We start from the raw sequence: 27,707 nt of genomic DNA on the forward strand, positions 1-27,707 counted from the left end.
TACTCTAACAACCAGGAGTTTCAGGGGAAAGAGACCGCTTCCCTGATTCCTGTAAAACTCTGTATACACTCACTCTCACCCTCTCTCTCACACACACACGTCAAAAAACTGTAATATCGTGGAAAAGTTCATTTTTTTCTGTAATTTAATTTAAAAAGTGGAGCTTTCATATATTCTAGATTCATTACACAAAGTGAAATATTTCAAGGCTTTTTTTGTTTTAATCTCGATGATTACGGTTTACAGCTCATGGAAATCCAGTATCTCAAAATATTAGAATGAAGGATTTAGAATACAGAAACGTCGACCATCTGAACAGTATGTTCATTTATGCATTCAAAACTCGGTCGTGGCTTTAATCCTTTTGCATGAATTACTGCATCAGTGCGGCGTGGCATGGAGGCGATCAGCCTGCGGCACCGCTGAGGTGTTCTGGAAGCCCAGGTTGCTCTGATAGTGGCTTCAGCTCGTCTGTATTGTTGGGTCTGGTGTCTCATTGATTTTCTATAAAAACAAAATTTCTACACAAAATCCTAAATGAAATAATAGAATCTTATTGTTCTGCTGAGATTTTTATTTTTATGTAGGTTTTTTTTTTTTTTTTTTTTGGGAAGCTAGATTTTTCTTAAATATTTTCCATGAATATTATGTTGTTTTTTTTCCATCATCAACATCATGTATGGATATAAAACACATTTGAAAGAAAGAAAGAAAAAAAAAAAAAAGTTGAACTACCAATCAGGTGGTCATCAGTTTAAATCCCAACACCGAAAAAAAAAAAAAGAAATCCAGCTTCCAAAAAAATAATGTTCTTAGGTCATTTTTTTTAAAAAATTGAATTTAGGGCATTGTGTAGAAATTTTGTACAGATATGGCAAACACTATAGGCAGCAGCACGTGTTGAATTTTATTATATTTTCCTACAGACAGGCATAAAGGGACCGTCCATCGGTGTGGACAATAGGATACTGTATTATATTTTCTCTAATAAAACTTTACCTGCACGAACCTGTAGAGAAAATACAAACCTTTAACGAGAAACAATAAGAAGCGTTTATCCAAGCAAATCAAAGCTCACCCAGCCATGTGAATATTACATTAAAACCAATCTTTAAAAAAAAAAAGAAGGAAAAATACCTCTATATAATGGATATTATGAATAGCTGTGGCAGTGATGGAGAATATGGACATGGCAGGAAACTAGACACATTTAACGGAATTTCAGAGCTGGATTTCATGTGAGGGGGAAAAAAAAGAAGAAAGAAAAAAGAAAAAAAGAAAAAAAGCAAGCTGTTGCTGTCTCTCACCTCGGTGGATCACTGACAGTTTGCTGTGCAGGTGTTCCAGAGCCTTCACAATCTGCAACAGGAAACAAGATTCAGTGCAACAGATACGTTAATTTCCTGACTGTGGAGGTCAGTAATTGTGTCTAATGGACACAGTTGCGTGCAGGGGTGAGGAATGGAAACAGAGGAAGTCCATTTGTCATTTGCTCAAGAAAGCAGGAAATATCCTATTTCTACAGCCTCATCTCTGCCAAACATGTATTTCCACTGTTAGCTGAAAAACAAAAATTTATATATACACACTACATAATCTATAGTAGGGGTGTACATCAAGGGGGGGGGATATTTTAAATAAAAATTCACGCTACATGAAGACACTATGATGCTCAGTACATCATGATTATATATATATATATATATATATATATATATATATATATATATATATATATATATATATATATATATATATATATATAGATAGATAGATAGATAGATAGATAGATAGATAGATAGATAGATAGATAGATACACACACTGTAGGTAGTGTGAGATTAATATATACATATATTTTTAAGTTGTTAAATAAAACTTTAAAAGATTAAACAATCACAATGAGGATAAATCAATCAAAATTTAGATTTCAGGAAGAAATGCATCACCAATAGCCGATGACTCCAATACGTTTGTAACTGTATTATTTTATAAGCTCACCACAACACCTGCCACATCTCGGAAAATATGCATCATTACATCATTTATCACAACATTAATATAATATTATCAAACTGCCCAGCCCTAATCCCTAGATGTACAGAAAGGGAAAATCAGTAACAGCGAATTGGGACGCGGCCAAACTGTCTCCCAGTCTGTTACTCTGCTACAGTCTTCTCTTATTACCCAACACAGCCGTCTCTGTTCCGTCATCCGAGCGCTCCAGACAAGCTGTTTTTATTCTCACTTGCTGATACATTAAGTTATGTAATGCATAAAAGTGAACACTTATTCCGAGCCTTTTTTTTAATAAACAGAACATCAGATTTCCAGTTAAATTGACGACTAAAAGTGCACACAACATCGAAAAAGCTTATTTATTCTACAAGGTTAATGTACAAGAGTGGCCCTTAATGTCTAAACGTGAACTTTCGTGACCTTATACGCAAATACAAAACAAATGCAAAAGAGACGCATTTGTGACGTACAGATTTTTTTTAAAAATAAAAAAAATTTAAATAAAAATTCACAGAGATTAATTCATTGCATCACTCAGGATGAATGAATGAAAGAATAAATGACGTGGCATTCATCCACATTTGGTTGGATTGCTGGAAACGTACATTCAAAGATTAATGGTTGACAGAACATATAACCAGAAGCAAAAGAAAGACATTTACTATGCTTTTAGTATGAATATTTTAGCCTTAGGGTGATCTATAAGTTAGTGTGCTCCAAAAACATTGACAAAATTTGCATTTAAAACATGTACGCATTCAAAATTTACAGCATCTCTCTACCACCGATACGGATCAACAATTCTGATGACATCATTCTGCACTTCAACGCTCTGTAGAATCTCGAGTGTCCCGCCTCTAACGTTACAAAAATCTACAGTACTAATTGTCAAGTACAGCTTAGCCCAGGCTGTGAGGTAAGCTAAATGCTACTGGCTATTTTAAAAAAGTGTGAGGAGCCACTCGATATGTCCCGCCCTGACTTCCTGTTCCAGTGGAAATTATGTCAACATATCAAGGCGCTTCATGGGGACTTTAAATATATTAAACGTTTTTATACAATTTTTACATGGTTTATTTGTGTATTAATGGTTTTGCTTTTGTTAATCATTTAATAGTTTGCTTTCATGGTTTTATTTAAAAATCGAGAATATTTTGAATTTTATGAATGCCGCTTTACGATTAAAGCTGCCTTAACTTCAGGTTAGAGCGAGTCTGTGCCAATAATACAACAATCAGTGATCTGATACTCAGCATGAACATTTTGTGATAGACGTGTCAATATTATGACTACAACTTTACTCTTTGGACGGAGAGTGCTTAAATAGACAGCTGTTTTTCTTTTTGTTTGACGTGCTGATATCAACGTACTACTAACAATGAGTATTTAAAAAAATAAATAAATTAATAAAATAAAAAAATCCGCTTTGATGAAGTGTTTCATTTTTGTTCATAGATCAGCAGTTGTTCTCTCGGTCACTAGTGTCCTGTTTAAGGGTCATTTCATGACTCAATTAACTCGGGTCAAGTTTAATAGAAACGTTACCCAGAAATCAGCGCGTCATCAGATACAATTTTAATTTCCACTTAAAAACAAAACAAAAACAGTGGACCAAGCTGTTAATGAGTGCAATCGCGAGCAAAAGAAAACTACGTCAGACATATTTTAAAATCGTAACATTTAATTTGTATATGCAAACCAGGCATTATTTTACATTTCCTCATTAGGAAATCGCTTCCGACTGCCAAAATGAAAATGCCAATGAGAGGATTGCTATTACTCTTTTTAATACGGCAGAATCGTCGAAAGACTGAAGCACAGACATTGAAAAATAAAATACCAGATAGATTTTGCATTTTAGCAGCCTTTGAATGCAAAGACACGTTTTGCAGCTGAATCTGGATAATGTCTCAAATTATTGTGCATGCACAAGGGAAATATAATTGTAAATACTTTGTTTGAATGATCATTTTCTAATTAACATTATGAAGAATCTAATTTTGAATAAAGTCTGCATAGAGACTCCTTCATCCAAAGCGATTTACTGTTGGGCTGAAGGTAAAGGGACTTGCCCAAAAGTGGTGCTTGGTCATACCAAGATTTAAACTCGTAATCTTACGATCAGTAATCAAGAGCCTTAACCGCTAGGCCACCACATCCAGCAAACTAGTGTGCAAATTACTGCTGAAATACCTTTATGCATGTTTGTGCTTACTTGTGAAAAAAGTCTGCAGTGTAGTGTGACTAATACAATATCGAGACCGTTATCGTATGCAACACTCACCGAGACGGCTGTCTTGCCAAGGATGTCCTCTGGGATGGTCATACCCTTCTCATGGACCTGCTTATAAAACTTATCCAGTGAGGTGTCCATTAGCTCCATACAGATCCACACGTCACCCTGGCAACATGGAATACATCCAATCAGATGAGGGAAGCAAAAATACCAACACATGCATAACATAATATGAGGTTCTTGCAAGATATTGACGCCTTATACTGACTTTTTTTTTTTTTTTTTACTGTTTCATATCATTTTGTTAACTCTCCCCCCTCCCCTCCCCCCCGCAATTCTATGACAGAATAAATAAAAATAAATTAATGAATTAAAATAAATAAATAAATAAATAAATAAATAAATAAACAAACCCCACCATGACTATGTCCCACATGACGAATAAACTGTCTTCGAAATTCTAAAAAATAATTTGCCAAAACAAAGGCACAACATAACCTAAATTATCTGCCAAGAAAACATGACGCTTGACATAAAAATAAAAATATTGTACATTTATTTTACTGTAAACCTGGAGAAATACTGGATAAATATCTTGAAAACCAATATTTAAGATACTGATTGCTATCATTTTTGCAGTGATTTCATGGAACAGTACACAGTGCCCATAATTAATATAGAATTTAATTGCACAAATGAATAAATAAATAAAAAATTAGAATTGAATGTAGAAATTTAGAATCAATAAGAATTGCTTAAAAGCAGCTTTCCAATTCAGAAACTTTTTTAATACACAAACCATAACTGAAACTCACAGAACCTGTGAGACTGTTTCCCGTTTATGGGTTTCCCCATCATGTACCACATGGTTCAGGCAGGGAGGATTTACTATTCATAACTGCACAATTTCTGTGAAAACTCCAACATCTCAAGTTTGGAAAAAAATGTTTTATTACAGTTTTACCTGTTTATTAATTTCAATACAATAAACTCAAATATCCACATCTTTGTATGCAAGAACGAATTTACTGTTAAAACTAAGTTACTGCGAGAATCCAGGTCTCTATAGCAAAACAAGACTGCAAGTTACTGTTAAACTATGTTACAATAAGACTGCAAGTTCCTGTTAAGCTATAAGTTACTGCAAGACTGCAAGTTACTGTTAAGCTATTACTGAGACCTTAAGTTAGTGTTAAACTATAAGTTACTGAAAGACTGCAAGTTACTGTTAAACTATTACTGAGACCATAACTATAAGTTACTGTAAGACTGCAAGTTACTGTTAAACTAAGTTACTATAAGACTGCAAGTTACTGTTAAACTATTACTGAGACCATAACTATAAGTTACTGTAAGACTGCAAGTTACTGTTAAACTATAAGTTACAATAAGACTGCAAGTTACTGTTAAACTACTACTGAGACCATAGACTGCAAGTTACTGTTAAACTATAAGTTACTGTTAAACTATTACTGAGACCATAACTAAAAATTACTGTAAGGCTGCAAGTTACTGTTAAACTATTACTGAGACCATAGACTGCAAGTTACTGTTAAACTATTACTGAGACCATAACTAAAAATTACTGTAAGGCTGCAAGTTACTGTTAAACTAAGTTACTATAAGACTGCAAGTTACTGTTAAACTATTACTGAGACCATAGACTGCAAGTTACTGTTAAACTAAGTTACTATAAGACTGCAAGTTACTGTTAAACTATAAGTTACTGTTAAACTATTACTGAGACCATAACTAAAAATTACTGTAAGGCTGCAAGTTACTGTTAAAATGTAAGTTACTGTGAGACTGCAAGTTACTGTTAAACTAAGTTACTGCAAGTTACTGTTAAGCTATTACTGAGGCCATAACTATAAGTTACTGTAAGACTGCAAGTTACTGTTAAACTATTGCTGAGACCATAAGTTGGTGTTAAACTAAGTTACTGTTATAAACCGTAGATTACAGTGAGACTGTTAGATGGGAAGTTACTGTAAGACTGCAAGTTTTCAAATCACATTCATTAGCATGAAAATTATTTTTGAAATACCCCCGCCCCCAAAATGTTCATCCTTTCGTCAGCAAGTTTTGCACATTTCCAGCCAAAATTTTGGTGGTTCCCTGATAAGCATAGTTAACAGATGTTAATCATATACTTGTCTATGTTAGCAAAGTCGAACATACATTGATAGATTTTAGTTCACATGAATGAAGTCAAAACATTCTCTTGTTACTTGGACAAAGCAAGGGCACTGGACAAATGATTACTAATGTGAAATGAATTAAGGGGCCGGGACTCACAGGGGGTCCGTTCAAAACGCCTACGCAACTGTCAATCAGATTCGAAAAGAAGCCTGTTCCCCCCTCCCCCCCTCAAAATACATGAAAGTTGGAAGGGTCTACTATTTCTTATTTCGATTTTGTGTTGAACTTAAAAAATTTTTAGCTACCTCTCTGAACAGCGCTCCATAGAAAGTTACTGTGAAAAAGCAGTCCACTGTCCTCATTGAAATATCCAGATCCATCAGCAGCCGCTTCTGCTCCTGGCTGTTCACCGTCGCCCGGATTCTCTAGATACACACGCGTAAACAGTCAGTTCATTCAAACAGTTACGTAGTACGAGTGAACGGGTGTATGAAATAATCCAGCAAAGAAAAACAAACAAACAAAAAACAATTATGATAAGATTAGGGCTGCACAAGGAACCCTATTTTAACTGCTCTAAATCCTGAAAAAAAATTTTTTATCATTTCTGATCTAAACATGATTTCAATATTGTGCAAAATAATAGTCAATATATCTATTTTCAATTTGCAAGGTTTATTTTATTTTTTTTAAATGCAGAAAGTGTGTTAGTGATCAGTTAAAGGCTCAGAAAGTCCACACTAGTGCATCTCTAACCTTTACAGCCATGATTATGCCACTGGGCACGTGCCTCATCTTGTCCACCACTCCATATGCCCCCCTTCCCAGCTCTCCGATCGGCTCCAGATCATCTGCCTTCACCTCGAAATTCTACACACACACACACACACACACACACACACACACACACACACACACACACACACACAGGATTAAAGAGGTACTTCATCAGCAAGTGATTCATTCATTTACAGTGACACAATGAATCCAGGATATGCATAAAAAGACACCAATAGTTGACCACAAAGCAGACAGAAAATAGATAAAGGACGTTCTGGTTTTGAAAATTATTAATAAAGGGAAAAAGCATGGTGGCTCCAGCAGTGGTGAGTGATGAAACAGCTCATGCTTGTTCCTTCCTGCTGCTACTTGCTCTAACTGGTCAACACCAGAAAGGGTTTTGAACCTGAAGGCCACAAAACAGAGCCTTCAGTAATTTGAGACCCTTTCAGTCCCCCTCATAAAATCCAACCGGTCTTTAATCAGACAGCCACCATTAAAGGGACTGTATGTTAAATTGTCGTGACACCAAAAAAAAAAAAAAAAAAAAAAAAAAAAAAAAAAAAAAAAAAAAAAAGCCACCTCTGCCAATGGAAAATTCCACTTACTTGACGGGTTTAAAATAAATATTTTTACAGCTCAGGAGGCAGTAAAGCACATTCCTGTCTGCCTGCAATCAGAAGGATTCAATTGAGCTATAAAGTGCGCTGGGCCGTTCTTCAGGGCTCTGGGGGCGATTAATTGAGCCAAGCATTTATCAGAACCTTACATCACCACACATACAATAACGCAAGATAGGAAGTATGTTCCTACGTATTCAGTTTGTTAACCGTCATAGGATAAGAATTCAAGTTTAGAGGATACGACATTGTCAAAATGACGCTTTGTGTTTAACTCTACGCATGAGCAAAAAGGACAAATCACACAAACACACACAAATAAAATAAAACACGATAGAACTCTTCTAGGAATCAAGCCCAGTATCCTCACAGAACGTCTACACACACTGCCAAATGTAATACTGTACATGTGTTGCTCTTAAAAGCGTTTAATTTAATGTCATTTAAGATGATACTCAAAACATAAAAACACTATTTAAAATAACACAGTGAAAATCTCTTTTTTTTTTTTTTTTTTTAAAGCAATTTTTGTTCTTTCTCCAAGGCAAGCATCAAACAAACAAAACAAATGTGTGTATGTGTGTGTGTATATATATATATATATATATATATATATATATATATATATATATATATATATATATATATATATATATATATATATAAAAATACACTAATGTAAAATTTTTAAACACGACATTTAATTAGTTCTTAGGGCCTTGAATAAATAAATAAATAAATAAATAAATAAGTCATTTCAGACAAATTAAGACTTTCGAAGGAAATAAAATGTTTTCACACAGTCAAAGATTCACATTCGTGGATTTCTATGTTTTCTGCTTAGTCCTCAGATTTTGATGAGGTCCCTAATCACCTAATTGCTATTGATACGATTGCAATTATCTCTTACGCTTCCATGGAAATAAATGGCAATGTTCAACTATCAAGCACAATACATCCGCAAACACGACGAGGTTCATTCACAAAAATCTCACCTCTAATCATGATCAGTATTTTCATCGTTACGATCAGATAAGGCTGTGACCTGTGACCTGTTTGCAAATCATTTCAATAGTAGCTGTAATTGCTACAATACGGCCTGTTTTGTTTATTTCTCAGTAACCTCTTTGTGTTTCCGCAATATGATCTGCATATTTTATTTTATTCACTGGGCCATGTTTCCTAATCAGAGAGAGAATTTTTATTTAGTTGCATGTCAATATCTGTTTAAGACTTTAATATGGCGCTCGATTTTTCCATATTACTTTCTATTTTGTTTTATTTCATAACTCTATCCTATTACTCCTCCTATTTCCAAGATATCATATTATTTTGTTCTAATGTGCAACAATAGCATTCTATTCTCTATATATTTGTATTAGTATTGTATTACATATTATATTTTATTATTGTTAGTTATATTTTATAACCTAGTTATAAATGTCTATAATATTTTGAACCAGTTTTTAACTGCATTATTCCATTCAATAAGTGTATAATAATAATAATAATAATAATAATAATAATAATAATAATAATAATAATAATAATAATATTACTGTGCAGAGAAAAAGTAAATAAAAACGAAAAACTACTGCTAATCATGATTAGTTGTCAGCTAAAATTTTACACTTGTGAATTCAGGAGGTTAAAATAATAGATAAATAAAAATCACTATAATTTGCTAAATGACAGAATAATAAAGAATAAAGAAATTAATTTAAAAAAGATGATAATAATAATAATAATAATAATACATCATTTCGGAATAGATTTGGAGATTTCTTTGGTTTTAAAGGGAAATATGGAATAACAGAATGGAGAACAGAAGAGAGGAGAACAGAAGAGAGGAGAGGAGAGGTCCTACCTTCTCTCCGATGGTAACGCAGGCTTTTGAGTCCAGGTCTCTCGGGGGTCTGGAAAATCATGAAGAAATCAGATTTAATCATATTTAAGGAGGTTAGTCATCCTTAATCACATCCTTGAACCCCCTTCAAAGAATTAAGCAACTTCCACATACATCCTTAATTATGTCTTCATTATTGCAAAGTTCACTAGGCTAAGACTTAAGAAGAAGGTGTGTTTTGGTGGGACAGGTCAAATTTAAAAACACAAGATTGGAGAGAAGAAACAAAGAAAGTGCTTACGTAGCAGCTGCAGGTTGCTGCTCAAACGCCTCCTTAGGGAGCCTGGGCACAGGCGGCTTCTTCCTACCTACACCGAGGAAAGAGAGAGAAAGACACCAACATTATAAAAAGAAACATTAAAATGGTGACACTGACGCTGAAGATCAATGCAAACAGAGATGTCGCCACTTAAAACAATACAATTTAACTGACTGAACACGTACAAGGAGGAAAAAATAAATAATAATAATGCGACGCTCTCCAGAGACGCCCTGCTGTATCGCTCTGCTTAGGAATGGCGAGAGCACTTACAGTTGGACGGCACCCGTGGCTCCAGATCCTGGCTGAGCGAAAGCGAGGGAGGGAGTGAGAGCACGAGTGCACGCGAGAGCACCAAGTCAGCGCGAGTGTTGTACAGGAGCAAGGTGGGGAGACGAACTAACTGGGATGGATGCATTCTCTCATTTAAAAGCATTACACTGGCTCTCTCGAGCCCTACAGTCATAGGCAAGGCCTGTGGTGTGATTGGCAGGTAGGTGGGCCAATGGAGAGCCATAAAAGCAGCTCTACACACATCACATCACATCGCGGCTTGTTAAACTCATCCTTTCCACGCCACTGGAGAGGAATAACAGCAGCGGGTGCAGGTACGGCTTGGGCTGGAACAGCGTGTGTGTGTTGGGGGAGGATGCTGAAGCACAAGTAAAGATTTAGGGCTGGGATTATAAATTCTCTCTCTCTATCTCACACACAAACACACACACTTACACACGCACAGTGTTTGACCAAACATACAGGGCCTTCAATAATTAGTAGGTTTAGTGTAGGTTAGGTTTACGTAATGTCAACCTTTTGGCAGCCAGGAATGCTTCAATTTCTTTAGAAAGGAAGAAAGAAAGAAAGAAAGAACTCATTCAGTACATGTTTATTTTATGAACATATTCCAACTCAAATATTAGGTTCATTATTTATTTGTGCACGGTAAGGTTTGGAGTATTTATTACAGCCATACAGCTTGTGTTTTGTTTTTTTGTTTTGTTTTTTTAAATACCTGAACTCTCCACTCACAAAATACATGTTTATTAAACTTATCTGTCAAAGTCAACATTGTTTACTTAAGATTTATTGAGGTCTGGATTTTAAATATGCGCTGGATTGTGATAAAGTGCGTTACAGAGAATAGAAACAGAACAGGCCACCCCTCCTTCCCCGGGACTCGCATAAAACCAATGAAGCCATGCCTGCTTCACTGGAAAGGACACAGGCCACGCCTCCTTCATTATGACTGACACACACACACACACACACACACACACACACACACACACACACACACACACAGAGAGAGGCAGTGCCTCCATTGCTGAGATTTTACATAAAAACAATTCAGTTCTGAGCAGTTGAGTTGTATTGAGTTTCTTATTTAAGGGTTTTTCTGGTATTTACTTAAACAAACAAACAAACAAATAAATAAACACAGGACAACGTGTTTACCTGCAGAAGCTAATTAAACTGTCGTCTTTCTCTTTGCATTCTATTTCCTCGTCACTCAGTGACTTAAGCGCGCACACAAAAAACTTCAATGAACAAATGTGGGTTGATATAGTAGCTACCGCTCTCACAATCACTCATCAGTAAGAGCGTTAGCTGCAGATTTGCATGTTTCAGTATACATCACCGGCAGCAATGTTGCCTTTCATTTGAATAAACATTTGATTTTATTTGACGTAATTACTGTACACATATTTAGTACAATCAGAAAACTGAGACATTCCTCTTTACAGCAACGTTTAAAACTGAAAATATAGTTTGGGGGTCAAAATAATAGTACGTCTCCAATTGGTTTTGGTTTCACTGACCTAAAAAAAGTACTTGAGCGTATTACGGCATTCTTACCATTCCTTGAATATATGTGCAGACTTTTAACAGTGATCTTTAGGAAACAGCTTCACCGTTCTGTGCAAAGTTTCATGGCGTACATCATACGTATTAAAGGAATACTCTAGAGCTTTTCAACCGAACCCTTATCCACAGCATCTGTACTGTGTGTGTGTGTGTGTGTGTGTGTGTGATTACTACAAATATTCTGCACACGTTTCCCTGCACAGAGAAAACAGAAAACCCATTTACTCCAAACTCACTTATAACAGAAATCTAAGCAGATATTGGATTCAGTCCATAAACATATTTTAAACATGACTATATAATGCAAAACTACATCTAAATCGACAAAACCACTTAAGGTCATACCCAACACTCCAATCCTAAAGCAATACGGCAAAAACATCCGTTATGAAAATGACGTGCGATAAGGCAGAAAAACGAGGTGTTCAAGCTGGGCTGTCGTGTCACACTGACTACGTTTACACGGACAGCAGTAATCTAATTATTGACCTTATTCTGAATAAGACAATATTCTGATTAAGGTGTTTGCTTTTAGAATATTCCTTTCATGTTCAGGTTGTACATGATATAGAACATAGATGGATTAACGGCACACGTCATTACGTCACCGCGCCACGCCGTCCGACGTTCCCTCCAGAATTTCACGTATCGACATACAGTTGGTCTTCGTTATGGGACCGTATACAGTTCTGGGTGTTTTTATTTTACGAAAGCTTCAAGTGCGGATAATTATTTGTCGTGCTGTACGTGCAAATAGACGACTGACTTAAGACGTCGGCTGCGTCCCAAACCGCGTACTTACCATCTATTTAGTACACAGAAATACATGTATTTCACCTACTACATAGCAGGTAAGTACGCGGTTTGGGACGCAGCCGTGATCTCGTTTGTCGTCAAACGGTCGAGCGCTGCCGTGTGTGAACGTGTCCTGTCGCACAATGCGGTGAAAACTCACACGACGTTAATAGTGTGATTAAGGTGTGTACATGTCTGTAACGCACGTCGATAATGCGACTAAAACAGGAGTAGTCCACACGTCTTAATTCCATTTGTGTTTACTTCGAGTATGACTTTAATCGGATTAAGGTCATCAATAATCGCTGTTTACATGCTAGTTTCTTAATCACAGTATCGTCTTAATCGGGTTCATATCGGGTTATTGTCGTCCATGTAAACGTACTGACTGACAGATTCTCACCTCCAGCTCAAAAAATGAGTATTAGATTGAGATTTAGAGCTTACCAGTAAAGTTAACACCCTTTAACTGAAGAATTCGAGGTGGCGTTCGGATACAGACGTGTCGCATAACTGCTGATCCAGTAAAGAATAAATGAAAAAAAATCAAGGTGGTGTATTGTGGCCCGAGGCAGACCGGAATCACTGTTAGCGCGACAAAGTTGATTACATTCCAACAGCAGCAATTCCCCAGATAATACAGCATGTTCTATTCCTCTTACACCATAACGATTTGTTGATTATTTTACCCATTTAGAGTCGCACATAATGTTGCAGAAGGTCTGAAAAACAAGTTCCGGTTATCACTTATGTTATAGCAGCTATAAAGTCGGTCCTTCACCACCATAATGTTACTGACAAACCACCAGAAAACATTACAAAGCATTGACACTGGAGACTCCTTCCAGAAAGTGTCCACTATACCGGTCCGTGTGCAAGTTACTATTAGGGCTGCAACTTACAATTATTTTCATAGTCGATTGATCGGTCGATTATTTTTTCGCTTAATCGGATGACGTAAACTGTTTGTCGAATTATATATGTTTATATTATATTCAAGTATTTATGTATTATTTTTATGGATGCACAAAAAAAAAAAAGAAAAATTCTGAATTAAACTCCAGTGCTAAATGAATAAAATCTCACTTTCACTGCACCTTGTGGTTTCTGTTACTCATTCCCTTTAGGCATATTGTTCTATTTACGTTTACTTTTTCACCATAATGAACTTTCCTTCACTTTTACACTATCCGTTGTGACCCAGATGAGGACGGGTTCCCTTCTGAGTCTGGTTCCTCTCAAGGTTTCTTCCTCATATCATCTTAGGGAGTTTTACTTTACAGAGTTAAACTCTATACCAGTGGTCACCAAATCTGTTCCTGGAGAGTTACCTTCCTAAAGACCGTAATCGTGTCCACCTGACCATCTAATCACTGCCTTAAGAAGTTCTTGATCATCTAAAACCGGTGTGTAAGAAGGTAGATCTCAAGGAGGAGGGTTGGTGACCACCGCTTCAGACTATCGCACGAGCGGAGCAGAGTGGAACGTGATCCATAACAGCAAACAGACGTCCGGCTGACGACGCCGAAAAGGTTCCTGTTCGACTCGTCTTTTTGACGTCCTCTTCAAAATATTAGCTGCATTCAGGGAAAATCTGTCTAGTCATCACTAAAACAACGATTAACTCGTGATTACTTATCATGATTATCTTTTTATACCACAGCACTGCTGAATACTTGAATCTGATTGGTCAGAAGGTGTTGTATAACTTTCTACAACAGCAACTGGTTGCAGGACAAATCACATTTAGTTTTTTTTGTTTATTATTATTATTATTATTATTATTATTATTAATCGTTTTTTTTTTAAAGAATTTTGCTATAGTGAAGCTTTATGTATGGAGACATTTAGTTAACATTTATGGAAGGAGTCTCCAGTGTTTGCATTTTGCAACACCATCATCACCGGAAAGATCTCAAAACGGTAGGAGGTTGCGCTTTCCAATTTCTCGTCATCATGACGAGCTGCATTTTTCTAGCGTGCTCATGAGACAGCTACTATAACTTAAGTGTCAAAAAGAACAATCAATCAATCAACAAATAAATAAATAAAACATTTCAGGATGTGCTGCTATAGGAAAATAATCCACAACTGCATGTGAATGACTCTGGACATGACATTACTCATAATATAATGGAGTGCTAATTTTTTAATTTTTTTATTTATTTATTTATTTTTTTAAATGTAGGTCACATTATACTTCATATTAAAGAAAACTAAACTAAAGGAGACAAAACAAAAACACTAGACAAAACAATACGAAACAAAATAACACACAACCAGACAGTTAAAACAACATACAGGGAGCTTGTGAATTAATGCACCAAATTAAAAACCCTAGCACTGACCTAACTTGAAGATAAGCTCACTATTACTGGATATCATTCCTCAATCGTTCAGTCAAAGTGTGTTTGATTAAGCCAAACTGAACTAATATCCTCTGCCAGATTTATAAAGGTTTCGTGAACGCTGATGTTCTTTGCGCTCGAGTTTGTATACCCATCACCCACAAATCACAACGTGAGCTCCTGTCACAGCTCATTTGCATGTCGTGACGCCCACAAAATTCCATCCATTTGCTATACCGCTTATCCTACAGGGTCACGGGGAACCTGAAGCCTATCACAAGAAGCACGGGGCACGAGGCGGGGTACACCCTGGACGGGGTGCCAATCCATTGCAGGGCATGATCAGATACACATACACACTCATTCATAAACTACGGACATGCCAATAAGCATACCATGCATGTCTTTGGACTGAGGGAGGAAACCGGAGTAAGCGGAGGAAACCCCTGCAGCACAGGGAGAACATGCAAACTCCGCACGTACAAGGCCGTGGAGGGAATCGAGCCCCCGACCCTGGAGGTGAGCCACCGTGCAACCCTCAACCCACAAAATTCCATAAAAGGTAAAGTACACCGACAGATCGCCTCATCCTCCTTTCATACTTCACCGTTCTTTCGTCATAACCGAAGGTTTAATTTCATTTGTCCTAATTTATGGATTCGTGCTGGCTCACGTTCTTTACTTTTTCATATTCCTTAATGAACACCAATAAAACAAAACAACTGGTTTTCACAAAATGTTCTCAATGGTAATCTTAGTCCCTGACCTAGTGAACTAGCATGAGGATGCGTTTGGAATCGAGGCTCCAAAGCACTTCCAGAAGTCGCTCTGGATTAGGGCGTCTACTAAACGCTGTACACATAATAAAATTAAGCACATTAAACACACAGAAGTGCAGTAATCCATGCTAATTATAAGATCTGAAGTCAATCAAGTTGAGGTTTACATTAGCTAGTCTTCTTATGTGTGGATTCACACACACTCAGGAGCTCCAGAAGGATAGGAAAGCTTTTCTAATTTGACACAATTTTCATGAATCTCCTGTAAACACTTGTAAACATGACTGATAAATAAATCTGTTCATATCCAGCCTGATAAACGAGGTCCACTCTAGTCAATGTCTAATTAACTGAAGAACCCCCAAAAAAAACCCATCATCACGATTACAATAATCGCTAACAGCGCTAACAGCGCTAACACCACTGATATACAACTCTGTGCATACAGAGAATATCACATGAGGAAATAAATACAAGACCCTATCTCTCTTCAACTGGACACGAAGGAATGTAGGCAGGACGGCACGCAGTGTGTGGTTTTTGAACATCCGGAGCAGTGTGTTCCTGTGTTCCTGCCCTTTCATACTCCACACCCCCTCTCATGGTTGTGCTCCTCTCATTTTCAGTGCAGCTTTGTTGCCCAAAAGTCAGGAGGATCTCCTCCCACCCACATTTACACACACACACACACACACACACACACACACAATAGCAGAAAACTGACAATGAACTAAACCCCCCCCCCCCCCCCCCAACCACCACCATACACAAACATGCACAGAGATGTCCACGCTAAGCAGGTGCATACTCCGACAACTACCAATCCAGCTACTCCAGCTATAGACGAGTTACATTTCAATGTTAACTACTTAAACGTTTTTGTACTTAAAAAGCTACATTTTCATACTGCCTCAGACAGAACTATACACACCAGTAACTATAATGTTTTTCTTTTTTTTTTTTTTGGACACGGTACTGGTTCCAGTGCTTAGTTTGTTTTTACATTTCTTATGGACACACGTTAACATCTGTGATCATCTCGGTATTATCTTCATCTGGGCGGCTGTGGATCAGGTCTTAGAGCGGGTTGTCCACTAATCGTAGGGTTGACTGTTCGAATCCCAGCCCACGTGACGACACATACCCAAGTGTCCGTGGGCAAGACGCTGAACCCCGAGTTGTTCCCGAACGCAACTTAGCGCCTTGCACGGCATCTCTGCTACCACTGGTGTGTGAGTGCGTGTGTGAGAACGGGTGAATGAGAACCGGTGTACAGCGCTTTGTAGAACCTCTAAGATAAAAAAAAATAAATAACTAATAATTTAAAAAAAAAAAAAAAAACAAAAGCACTATATAAGCGTAGACTATTTACCATTCCCACAGAAAGCATTCGCCTAAACGTCTTTTATTTACTATTCTTTATATTTACTCAGCAATTAAGAGTGTAACATAATGGGGGTAATCTGAGATTCAGACACAACAAACAGGTCCAATAAGTGCTTTTTAGACATTCTTTGACTTTTAGGACACGTCCTGTATTTATTTTCATTTTTTTAAACAAACAAGGAGAACAAGGGCTATTTAGCCAAAAAAGGTTAGAGTGCCTTCTCACCTATTAGTCCGTTCGACAAGTCTGAAATCAGAGTAACATGGACTGGACTGCTTACTACTTGGTTTTGTTTGGCATCACCTTGTACGATATTTTTTTTTTTTTTTTTTTTTTTTAAAGTAAACTTTGACTAAAAGGTGTGTATTAGGCTGAAAACATACTCATAAAACTCATTAATTGGACAGAAATACAGCAACACACTCGTGTGCCCCCCCCAAATCAGTGCAAATCTCCAGAGCACATGGCATTTATGCAGCATTACAGCTCTATACTTTGGTTTGGTTTAGGTCTAATGGCTCAGTTTGGCAGTGCGCATCTACAAAAAAGAAATAAATAAGAAGACACCGGGACCACCTTGGTCATACGCTCTCAGACTTGCTGCTTTGGTCTGCCTGCCTAAAACACCACACCGAGTGGGAGAAACACACCAGGGCTCTATTCAAACAGACTAAACACTGCACGTGTGAAATACCCTACGGAATGTCACAATACACGGACATTAAACGAAGGTGAAATTCGCTCTGGCCATCCTAGCGAGGTGCACCTTACTGCTGAAAAGTACTTTACGTGACGTTTCACAGAAGGCAAAGACATGACAATATGACCACCTAATTATCTACTCAAACTACAGGGGAAGTGAACATCCCTAATCCTGACAATTACAACCTGTCACAGTTTGACACCTAATAAGCTACTGCAAACCGTTATCACAGAAGGAAAGAGTATAAATCGGCAGGCTTCAGGCATTCTGCTACTCGTAGGGAGCTGAGAAACGGTTACGTAAGCATTAGCCAGACCAGTCCAGAGCCTCCAAATATAACAGGCGGTGGCGTGCCATGTCAAAAGCTACTCAGCTGTCACTGCGTTCTGGCTACGCAGCCGTTTTTCCGTGCTCTCATCATCATCATCATCATCATCATCATCATCATCTGAGCTGGCCGGAGAGAGATGTAGAGATGAGCTGGAGACACTGGGACAGGCAGTGGCATGCTCTATAGACTAGAGGACAGCTTTCATCTGCGCCCAGCCAGCCAGGCATGTAAATTACCAATTCACCCACACACACATTCACAAACACAAATCAGAAAGGCACTCTCAAACACACACGCACACGACTCGCACAGACGCTCTGTGATCTGCAGAAACTCTAAACAGCTCCATCTAAACATGGGAAAGAACCCAACCTGGTTGCAGAGACGCTACTTAAAGTGATGAAAAGCTCCACAGCTCCATGCTGAATTCATTTATGCAACAACTTTCAAAGCCAAACGGGGGGGAGGACAGTAATTATTTTTCAATTAAGAATGCACGGATTTCATTTGGAGTATCGCTAATTGAGCGATACCCACCTGTAACCCAAAAAAAGCACATTATATGGCGTGACATGACAGATCCTGCACATGAACACAGGACACGACTTGTCCAAAAGCAAACCTCCATCACGCCTGACACTATGCATAATTTACCAAGAGAAATTCGCAAAAAGTCAACGATAATTAAAGGTGACTCTCGCGTCGGTCCATGTACAGAGTACTGGTATTGAAATCATTTTTGAAAAATGTGGGCTCTGTGCATCCCTGCTTCCTACAGAGAGCTATGAACTGGTTCTCAGAACTATCCACAGCAATACTGCAATTAAGACAATGCAGTCCTTTCAGCGATTCAGGAAGCAGAAACTCTCCATGCTGTGCAGCCACACCTTCCATTCAAGGCAGTATCCATGCACAGCTAGATGGCATTCAGGTCAAGTGGCCTTCAATGGAACACTTCACCTAAAGAGTGCCAAAGCAGGTCATGGTGAACTTAAGTAGGAACACCTACTGGTCAAGGCTGGTGATGGTGTTATTGTTGTTGGGTAAAGTATGTCGTTTCCATGGAGGTAGATCTACAAAACATAGTCTGGACTGTGCTCAACTGACAACTACAGGCAAAGAAAGGACATAATATGATCGATGGATTATACAACTGTGCACTATTGGCAGGAAACAATGGTTCGCATGTATTGTTCTAGCAGCGTGGAAAGGGAATGAAATTGGCACTTCCTGGAGGACTTCAGAGAAAGACATTCTTTCCAGTTTTGTATCTTGATTGCTCAGACTTGTATCTTCATTAGGAAGTGCAGGTGGTGATAAACATCAAAACACGTCAACAAGCATTAGGTCCACCTTTCTACCAAATTCCAAAATTGAGCGAATTCGTCCACGCTGAGACAGAACCCCTGAGCATCTACTCGAATGTGAGGGTGACTGATCTGGCTCGACAGGCTGAGATTTCGAACACGGATTTGAAAATCACTGTTAAAATGGTGTGAAAAATTTGAGGTCATTCGTCCTGGGGTTGCTCACCGGGTGCTGAGGTTTCTCCACAACATGCCAGAAAGACCGACAACACCAAATGCTTTATGGCTGTTTCTAGGGTAACTATGATCCGAGAGCAATCTGAATCCCGAATGGTTTCTGAACCCCTACAGATGTGCACCACACAGAGCGAAATATAAATGGCTTCTACACCATAATGTAGCAAGATATGGCAAATAAGAAGCCATTTAGGATTAAGCATGTGGCTCATCTTGGTAGCTAGTTTTATTAATATGAATTATACAGATTATTCAATTTTACAGTTCATAAATAATAGTCTTGTTCAGGATCCAAGCTGAAGCAAAAGACGTACTACGTGTTAGTCAGAATGCTGACGTCTCTTGTGAATCATCATCATCATGTTGAGTTAAAAGGTTAGTCATTTTGCAGTTTGGCTTTTGGCATAAATGGGAAAACTAAAGTATGCTGGGTCTGTTGGGAGTTGTTGAGTTTTACGAACTTTAATCAAAAACCAGTTAAGACTGGTTTCTCTGTGCATGCTTCAGTGTAAGAATTTGATAAGCCTAGCTTCTTCGCAAGACTCCTTTACCAACATGGCAACTATTTTTTATTTATTTATTTATTTATTTGAAATCAAAAGGGCAGCCATGTTCAGTGTAACGTGCTTGCCCATTCGTATGTCAACCAATGAACTCTCTCTACTCCATACAGCCTCTGGATATACGCCTAAAGCGCGTACAATCCAAAACAGATGGTGCCAAGACACAGTAGTTTGGCTGGTCTCATGAAAGCCAAGCTCCAGCTGTACATAGCATTTACATTCAAATGACCTCTAATTAAATCTCTCAAGAAGTCTCTGAGAAGTCTCGCATAGAGAGGAAAATAAAATAACCAGTAGCCCTAAAAATGCAGCGAGTTGTGAATATGTTCCTGCTGTTATTTTGCATGCTTCTAAATGGCCAATTGCTGGTTTAACTCGTGTGGTTTGGGAGCCTCTGATTGGTGACTACCATGGCCTCAGCATGCCTGGAGTTCCTGGGCGAGGACCAGGCAGCTTGTTGTCAACCTTCACAATCCCGCTAACGCACTCTGCCCGGAATTCCAACAATCCCAAGAGTTTGGCAGTGGAATTTCAAGGACCCGGAGGAGGAAGGATGAATCAGAGCAAGAGGAAGGAGAAGAGAGGAGAGGGGAGAGAGAGAGAGATTCGACAAACAAGCAAATGAAACCATTCAGTAGGCAACTACCCAAGTCTGTGTGAGAGCGAGAGAACGAGAGAGTGAGGGAGATGAAAATAACCTCTCTTAAGCTGCCGGCTGTTTGTCCCCACTGACCACTCTGGCAGTCTGTAAGACAGTGCACACTTCCAAAGATGGCAGACCGTGTAGGTTAGAGCTGCTGGGGCCGCTAGTTTGGGAAGAATGTCGTCACTGGCTCCTGTCTGCCTGCTTCCTCTGCAGGTCTTTCTACAGAACTCTCATGTCCAGACCAACGCCTCTACCATTATCCTGCGTAATGTCTTCCCACAAAACCAATCCTTACCCCCATTTTAGAAGAGTCAGGCTTACAAGCTACAAGTTCTGCCAAAGATTCCCTGTGTGTCCTCTTTGGCAGGAGACTTAACAAGGTTGTGCGAGGGAGCCGTGGAAAGAAAAAAAAAAGAAAGGGGGACCACTCAAGATCAGATGTCAACTTCTTACCCACACTTCTCTTTCAGGCTGCTGCAATCACGATCTGCAATCTTACGCAGTACTTACCGTACACCATGACCCATAATGAACGCTCGACAGGTGCGTTAATGCACTTTGGTGTGTGAAACTTTCACATAGCACTCATTAGATGTTCGACTCTTGCTCCAATCATTTCACCATGAAGATTGCCAAATCATACCATCTTGCAACTCTACAACAGGTCACTGCAACGCTTTAGGTGAAGTTAAGTTTTCTCGATATGAAATCTCATGGTCGTTACATGCCACCTGAATTATGCAAGAGCTCCCTAAAAGCAAAATGAATTAGCGCTCTTGTTCCGCACGGAGAAGATTACTTCCTGCATGTGCAAGAGCTTTAGCAAATTGTGCATCTAAGGCCAAGTAAGTTTGCCACTTTAATATCAAACCGATTGTGCTACTGCACACTGATGACATGAGGCGATTTATTAGCTCCAGTAGAGGTGCAGAGAAAGTCAAATGTCACAATGCAACCATCATGCGTTTCATGAGATTTCAGAAACATAGCAGGGCCTAGCACAGCCTGCTTATTTATTTATTATTATTTTATTTTTTTACCACATTAGCAGTGCAGATTAAAAGCAGACCCTTGTGGATTTCTAACAGCCTGTGTGATTGGAAGCGAGCCTTGTGAGTGCTATCGTAAAGAGACACCAGACTAGTTCAGAGAGAGAGAGGAGAGGGGGGGGGGAATTTCCTAAAGTCAATTATTCAGAAGTCTACGAAAAAAAGGCAGATCAATGTCAGAACACAGCTTGCACAACCATGCATAGATCACATCCTTCACAGAGTGAGAGAGAGAGAGAGAGTGAGAGAGAGAGAGAGAGAGAAAGGAAGAACAGAGCAGGAGATAGAGTGTGTTTTGCCCCCTCTAGGCAGGGCCTCTCAGTCGGACAGCCTGCATACCGAACAGGCTGACTACTCCCAAGAGATTCAACACCAGGGAGACACTATTTATGCTTGTCTTATTTTCAGCACACCACCTCTTTGCATGCGTGTACACTGCGTGATCGGTCAGACTTGAAATCCAGATCATTGATCAAATTGCTGGAAGCCTCGTGCAGATTCCCGACACAGATTTGCAGCTTGAGCGTTTCTCCCCGTTCAAGGCCTCAGTCGAAAGCCAGAGGACCGAACGTCAGGTCTGCACAACGCAGAAAAACAATGCAATTGTTCCTGTTGCATAAAACACAGCATGGCCACACAGCCTTCCTACAATCAGCCTGTCGGAAAAATGCCAGATTTAGTAGCTCTGCAACTCAAACGCACAGGGCGCATTTGCATGACAAATGCAACAATTGGGAGGCATTACTTTAGGGCCGGCTGCAGGGGAGAGACATGGTGGGACCACAGCATGGTACACCATTGTGTCCAGAGACACATGTGATGTTTCAACTGCATGTAAAAGCAGTGGCCAGGAGGCATGACACGGCCACGCTGACACACGATGAAAAGAAAAGCAAAACAACTCAACACAAACACAGTCATGTGAAAAAATAACCACACCTCATATTTTGGATTTATTTTGGACGCAAACATTTAATCCTCTTTGAAACAGTGCCTATTAATAAAGGTGATACGCTATCAAATGACACACCCAATTGACATTTTGTAGTAATTTTCACAATTTAAATGAACAAAAAAAAAAAAAACACATCAGTCACACAAGAAAAAGTAAGTACACCCCTACATTTATCCCACCTTCAAATCCATAAAATTAGAATCAGGTGTTGAAGATTGGGTTCCAGTGATTAGAACCTGCTTAGGGAGTGCAGGTGGAACCTGCCTTATTTATACCACTCTCATACCCAGTGTCTGGTGTTCCCTTTGCTATTGAGGTGTGTGGTGCCATCAAGCCAAGATCTAAAAAGTTCTGTAAGGCCTTCAGAAAAACAGGTTGTGGATGCCTAGGACTCTGGAAAGGGATTTAAAAAGATCTCCAAATTATTTGACATACATCATTATACTGTAAAGAAAATAATCTAGAAATAGCGCAGATTTCAAACGTCTGCAAATTTGTCCAGGACTAGCCTTCATAGCAAATTCAGATCAATAGCAGACCGTCTGATGCAAAAAGTCGTCTCCAAGAACCCCAAAATTTCATCACAGGATCTGCTAGTAAGTCTTGCAACTGATGGCTTCAAAGTGCGTACTTCTACAATCAGAAAGAGATTGCACAAATTTGACCTGCATGGGAGGCATGCTATGAAAAAGCCTTTGCAAGACTAGAGTTTGCCAATGAGGATATAGTTAAAGACCAGGCCTTCTGGAATAATGTGCTCTGGACAGACGAATCAAAGACAGAGTTGTTTGGCCACAGTAACAGCGGACATGTTTGGCACAGACCGAAAACAGCCTTTCAGGAGAAGCACCTCACACCAACTGTGAAGCACGGTGGTGGAAATGTTATGGTTTGGGGTTTCTTCACTGTTTCAGGGACTGGACAGCCTGCATTCATTGATATGAATTCTGCATCATATCAAAGAGCGCTTGGAGTTAATGTGAGGCCATCTGTCCGAAAATTCAAGCTGAACCAAAGGTGGACCTTTCAACAGGATAATGATCCTAAGCACACTAACAAATCCACCAAGGAATGGCTCAAAAAGAAGAAATGGAGGGGTGTGGAACGGCCTAATCAAAGCCTGGATTTGAATCCCATTGAAATGCTGTGGGGGGATTTGCACCACATGCAAGAAAACCCTCAAATATCTTGCTGCTGAAAGAATATTGCATTGAAGAGTGGTCATACATTCCAGCAAGCCTGGTGACAATTATGCAAAACGCCTACAAGAAGTTATTTCTGCTTAAGGGTGCAATACTAGCTTCGGAGGCCAAGGGTGTACTTACTTTTTCCACAGAAGAATCGCATCTATTGATATTTCTGTGGAAAAAATGATTGAAAAAGCTCATTTTCCTTGTCGTTTTGTTCAAGTATATCAACTTAATAGGCCTAGTTTTAAAACTTATTCATTATTTTTTTCACATGACTGTAGGTCCTTTCAAACAAATCACTACTCACGGCAAACACAAGCTTATAAACTAATCAAAAATGTTCTGAAAGTTATTTTGTGCTGCTCAAGTTGTCCTAGGCCTGTCGGTAACTTGTCTTTTTATTATTATAAACAATGTGCTCTTCTGGAACCGGTTTCAGCACGTCTGCAACATCATGTGTATAGGTCATCATTGATCAACGTGCATTAAATCCGAACTCAAGACTGAATGCATGCAAATTGTCTGATTTTTTCCAAGCTATGTGCACAACAACAACAACAACAACCAGAATGCTTTTTTTTTTAAAACCTTAATCCGTCTTCGATTTGTTCAGTAGAATAAATAACTCATCGTTCTTTCTCTGCACATGCGAATACTTTAAAACATGACAATCCATCTTGGAAGGGAGTTTCGTTTAATTCGTGTAACTTCCTGCCTCTTGAACCAAAACATGTCCGAACATTACCCGTCTTGCGTAGAACAAACGTCACAGAGAGCGTCTTGGAGTGGGATCTGAAATGATTTCATGCTAATGCATGAAACTGAAACTGGAGAAAACTTTGTATTAAATGTTCAGGGTCAAAACACGATGGCAGCTTTATAAAAAAATTAATAAATAAAATAAATAAAAAACTTTAAAATGAAGAAAAAGAAAAGAATGAACTCTAAAGCAGAGAATCAGAATCAGTCCATAAATGTGAAAGCAAGTGAAACGTCTATGTGGCTGACAGGAACTACGAAAAGCATGTGATCTACACCAGGTTACAAGGTTAAATCTGAATAAGCAACTAAACTAAAATCCACCAGACGCTTTAGGTTGAAAATCAGTTGTGCGTGTTTTTGCTTATTTCTTTAAAAGTCACACGTAAAGCTATTCAAACTGGGTCCAGTTTCTGAATGAAAATCCTGCACAGGTAAACACTGCAGTCACTATATACAGCTGCTCGTTATCTGATGTCTGCTGACTGATCACGAACGGGACTTTCCAACCAGGAAATTTTACTCAAAGTACAATCATCAGAAAGTCTGTGGAAAAGCATGTTTCTCAGAAACACATGCATGATCGTCAGTATTTCAGTTGCATTGATAACTTAAAAGCCGGCCGAAAATCCACAGACTCTAGCCATTTCCTACAAGTCGACATGTAAAATTGAACTCGCACAGCTCTCAGGTGCGCACCAGAGCAGTATGCTTGAACGTTAACCATGTTAGCATTGAAAAATTGTTACCCAAAGAAAACGCCTTTAACAATCAAGCATAACCTAGTTACTACAGATTAGTAATCAACCGTATATGTATTTATTTATTTGATGTAACTGGTGGTTATTTAAGCAGACTCCTCTCACAACCTACAAATTTACAACCATAATTTCTGAAAGGGGAAAGAAAAAAAAAAAGAAAAAAAAAAGTGCTTACACAATGATGATGACACAGCAACTGGAAAACAGAAGCTTCTAAGGAACACTTGAACGAAGCATTATAGCCCTGCCTTCCCACAATCCATTTCCTGGACACTCCCAAACTGTCCTTGTGCAGGTAGAGCAGTGTGTTTGCGTGCATGTTGCTGGGGCCACGACTCAAACCAAATCTTAAGACCATGGAGCCAGGTGTGTCCCAGTTACGCATTAACACAACCACTCCTTTTCCGATATGGAAAACATCATGGCAGGGCCCCACATTCTTGCACAACGCCTTCTACTATGTGAACACTGACTTCTGCTCTGGGGCTGCAATCTTTTAAGCTCCACTGCTGCAGGATCAGACTTCTGACGTAGATCAGAGGCCATGTTTTCGAAACGTACGAGCTGGAAAACCTGGGGGTTTTTTTAATTAGGGGTGGGATAGAGCGTGCATCGAGGTACAAGAGCGTCTTCGGGTCACGATCGAGTTGTGGAAATCTTGCAACAGAGATTCATGGCTTGTTCCTTTGGAGAGAAAAAAAGCTGGGTTTTTTTTTTTTTTTTTTTTTTTTTGCATTTCTCCTTCAATATGTTCTGACTAGCAACACTATATTTAGATTTTTTTTTTTATGCAAGGTCTGCCCATGCAACAGCCTGCTACTGGGCCAAAGCTCAGGGCGTCCCAATCATTTTCCACTACGCACAGTCACAACAAAACTAGCAACTCATAAAACCGTCTAAACTCCAGTGTTTAGATTCTTCCACCTCTGTTTGCTTTACCTTGCAACTATTTAACACAGATATTACAGTTAGTAACCAACCAACCCCCCCCCCCTTTCCCTCCCCTCCCTCTACTATCTCCCTGTGCGTTGTTTGCAGGAAGAAATTAAAGTTCATTAACGCATTACTCCATGCACTTTGCATGCAATCTTACAAAATTCATCTCGTGCACGATCTCCTGCAGAACACAACCATTGCAAAAGCGAAAACCGACCCACATGAAATGCACACAGATATGCAGATACATACACATTAGACGCTATATGTGTAACTAAACTCGCGCCGTCGATGCACAATCCATTATACTGCAAAGCGAGATCTGTTCAAAAAATGATCAAAGATATTTAAAACAACAATGCTGCTCGAGGAAGAATGCACTACCGCTTTGCTAAAGGTTACTTAACACGAGCAAGCCCAGGAGAGCGTTTGTCTTACCAGGAAACTCTGCAGAAAAGAAAGGCAGATCTTAAAACAGGAAATGCAACTGACCCTTTTTAAAACACTTACAACTTTGAGATGCATTAGTAAGAAAAAACGTGCACGGCGCAAAACATGCAAAAGTGTGTGCAATAGCGAGGTTTTGATATTTTGCTCTCTCTTTTTTTTTCTTTGCACGGTTCGCTTTTAAAGGCACTCACCTCCTCCTTTGGACACGGACATTTCCCCTTTGCTCCGGTGGGGGGGAGGGGAAGCACAAAAGACTCTGCGTTCGTTCTCGCTCCCTCCCTCCATCTCTCTCTCTCGCGCGCGCTCTCTCTCTCTCTCTTTCTCTCTCTCTCTCTCTCTCGCTCGCTCTCGTGCTTCTTCTTCGGCGGTCTGGAGGACTGTCTCTCTCGCTCGCACTTTTTTTTTTTTTCTTTGCAACAAAAGGTGCAGAAATATAAACCGTGATCTTCATGCACTTGTGCGCTGTCGGCCTGAAATCGGCTCGTGTCGGTCCCGCGAGCGCGAGGCTGAATGCACGAGCTGCGATAGGAAAAGGTGAATTTCTGTAACTCTGCAAAAAACAAACATGGGGGAAATGGGCTCGGGCGGCGCTGAGCTACATGATGGGCCTGAGGCTAGCTAGCAGCAGCTGAGCTCACAGCGCCTAACTTGGATCAAGTGTGAACCCCCGTGTAAGAACGCGTT

At 39.1% G+C, this 27,707-nt stretch overlaps 1 protein-coding gene across 2 annotated transcripts in view; it reads right to left on the reverse strand.

The window, feature by feature from the left end:
- Nucleotides 1-27,707, reverse strand: part of map2k6 (mitogen-activated protein kinase kinase 6) — a 38,083-nt gene extending 10,376 nt beyond the window's left edge. Inside the window, exons 1-7 of one of the 2 annotated variants that reach the window (XM_017483940.3) lie at nucleotides 27,215-27,707; nucleotides 9,944-10,010; nucleotides 9,664-9,712; nucleotides 7,153-7,266; nucleotides 6,702-6,821; nucleotides 4,303-4,419; nucleotides 1,308-1,359 (exon numbers count right to left, since the gene is read on the reverse strand). In XM_017483940.3, coding sequence (XP_017339429.1) covers nucleotides 1,308-1,359; nucleotides 4,303-4,419; nucleotides 6,702-6,821; nucleotides 7,153-7,266; nucleotides 9,664-9,712; nucleotides 9,944-10,010; nucleotides 27,215-27,308 — 613 coding nt within the window. In that variant the 5' untranslated portion in view covers nucleotides 27,309-27,707. Of the gene's footprint in view, nucleotides 1-1,307; nucleotides 1,360-4,302; nucleotides 4,420-6,701; nucleotides 6,822-7,152; nucleotides 7,267-9,663; nucleotides 9,713-9,943; nucleotides 10,011-10,234; nucleotides 11,009-27,214 lie in introns of those variants that run through there. The other variant, XM_017483938.3, reaches the window with a different exon arrangement.

Source organism: Ictalurus punctatus, chromosome 13, assembly GCF_001660625.3.
Source record: "Ictalurus punctatus breed USDA103 chromosome 13, Coco_2.0, whole genome shotgun sequence".
NCBI lineage: Eukaryota > Metazoa > Chordata > Actinopteri > Siluriformes > Ictaluridae > Ictalurus > Ictalurus punctatus.